The 1,698-nt window shown below is 36.0% G+C and overlaps 1 protein-coding gene across 1 annotated transcript; it reads left to right on the top strand.

The window, feature by feature from the left end:
• Window positions 1-282: 282 nt before the first annotated feature.
• On the top strand, window positions 283-1,698 carry LOC130995277 (F-box/kelch-repeat protein At3g23880-like). The gene has a single exon (XM_057920510.1). It carries the CDS (start codon window positions 454-456, stop codon window positions 1,513-1,515), a length of 1,062 nt encoding a protein of 353 aa, XP_057776493.1. The 5' UTR covers window positions 283-453; the 3' UTR covers window positions 1,516-1,698.

Raw genomic sequence — 1,698 nt, 5'->3', positions numbered from 1 at the left:
TGCCACTTCAGATTAATTTAGATGAAATTGTAAATGGTGGGACAATTAAGAACAAAATATAAATTCATGTATTTTTTTTACCAAGAAAAAGTGATGATATAAACAAAAAAATTGACATATTCTTCACAAATTTGTTTCCACTTTTGTAGGAGTTAGTTGTGGAGACTTATTCAAATTTAACGATCCTGCAGATTTTATAGTAAAGAAGGAGCAAAATATAGTAGTATTTCTAAAAACTAATAAATTAATTAGAGTTAATGAAAAACTCTAAGAAAGTTTATTCAGAAAAATATTTTTATTATAAACTTTAATTGAATATAGTAAACCCTAATTTTGCTAATAGTAGCGCACAAATCGAGCAAAATAAGTATCAGATTGAGTTCACGTCTCTTATTCCTAAAATTAAAACCCATATAAACCAAAACCCTCGAAACATATATCGAAGCTTTGGCTATGGAGATCGCAGAACGTAGTAAAAAATCTCTCCATCTTCCGGAACAAATCATCGAAGAAATATTGTCAAGATTGCCGGTGAAATCACTCTTGAGATTGAGGTGCGTTTCGAAATCATGGCGGTCTTTAATTGGCAGCAAACGTTTCATCAAAACCCAGCATCAAAATTCAATAAAAAACCCATCTTTCCCACAACAAAGGGTATTTTTACTGAACCGGATGTATCTTAGGCTTGAGCAATGTTCAATGCAGTCGATTTTGAGTGAACTACTTCCCCGTTCATCACCTTTAGATGATCCAATGATTACTACATTGATGCGATTTCAAATTTGGGGGTGCTATAATGGGCTGCTCTGCGTTTTCGATACACATTTAAGAATTCACTTGTGGAACCCATCCACTAAAATCTCAAAGAAACTGCCAGAAATTTCTCATCCCCTCATTGTTCGGAATTACGGATTCGGTTGGGTTGAATCGAGTGATGATTACAAGGTGTTTGTGCTTTCGCGTGTTAATCACCAGTGTAACTGGGTTGGTAAAGTTTATAGTTCAAAGACAAAATCATGGAAAACAATAAGGCACTGCGCGGATTTACTTTCATGTTGCAAAGAGGGGGTGTTTGTAGGTGGGAAGCTTTACTGGAAGAAGATCGGAGATGAAGAAGATATGATTTTCTTGGACTTGAAGAGTGAGGTGTTTGGAAGGATTGAGCTTCCCTTTGATCACGAGTATTGCGCTGGAAAGAACTGCTGGGTGGGTGTGCTTGGTGATTGCCTTTGCGTGCTATATTCTAATACTTGTTCTTATTGTGAAAGAGGCGTTCGAGTTTGGGTTATGAAGGAATCTTGGGAGAGAGTGGCGACTCTTGCTCATCTTGTTGAGCTTCTTCAACAACCACAATTGGTGGTGGGTGAAAAGGGAGAGATTTTGGTAGATTGTGGATCCACTTTGTTGGTTTACAATTATCGGGATGATGTATTTGGCTATCTCGTGGTTCATCGCCCTTACATTTTACGTCATGTCTATGTTGAAAGTTTAGTCTCGCCGGAAGATATGTGCTGATGAGAGATTTCTTTTCTTAGAGCACAATTTTATAGTAGTAGGTTATTTCTTGACAATAATTATAGTTTGATTAGATTATAAATGGATGTGTTTTGTGAATCTTTTTTATAGGGTTGGATTTGTGTTTCCATCATGGATAGAATAATTCCATGTCTGCATACAAGTAAAACATTTTGGTTTTAA

Source organism: Salvia miltiorrhiza, chromosome 7 (assembly GCF_028751815.1).
Source record: "Salvia miltiorrhiza cultivar Shanhuang (shh) chromosome 7, IMPLAD_Smil_shh, whole genome shotgun sequence".
Taxonomy (NCBI): Eukaryota; Viridiplantae; Streptophyta; class Magnoliopsida; order Lamiales; family Lamiaceae; genus Salvia; species Salvia miltiorrhiza.
This window is presented reverse-complemented; position numbering and strand designations above follow the sequence as displayed.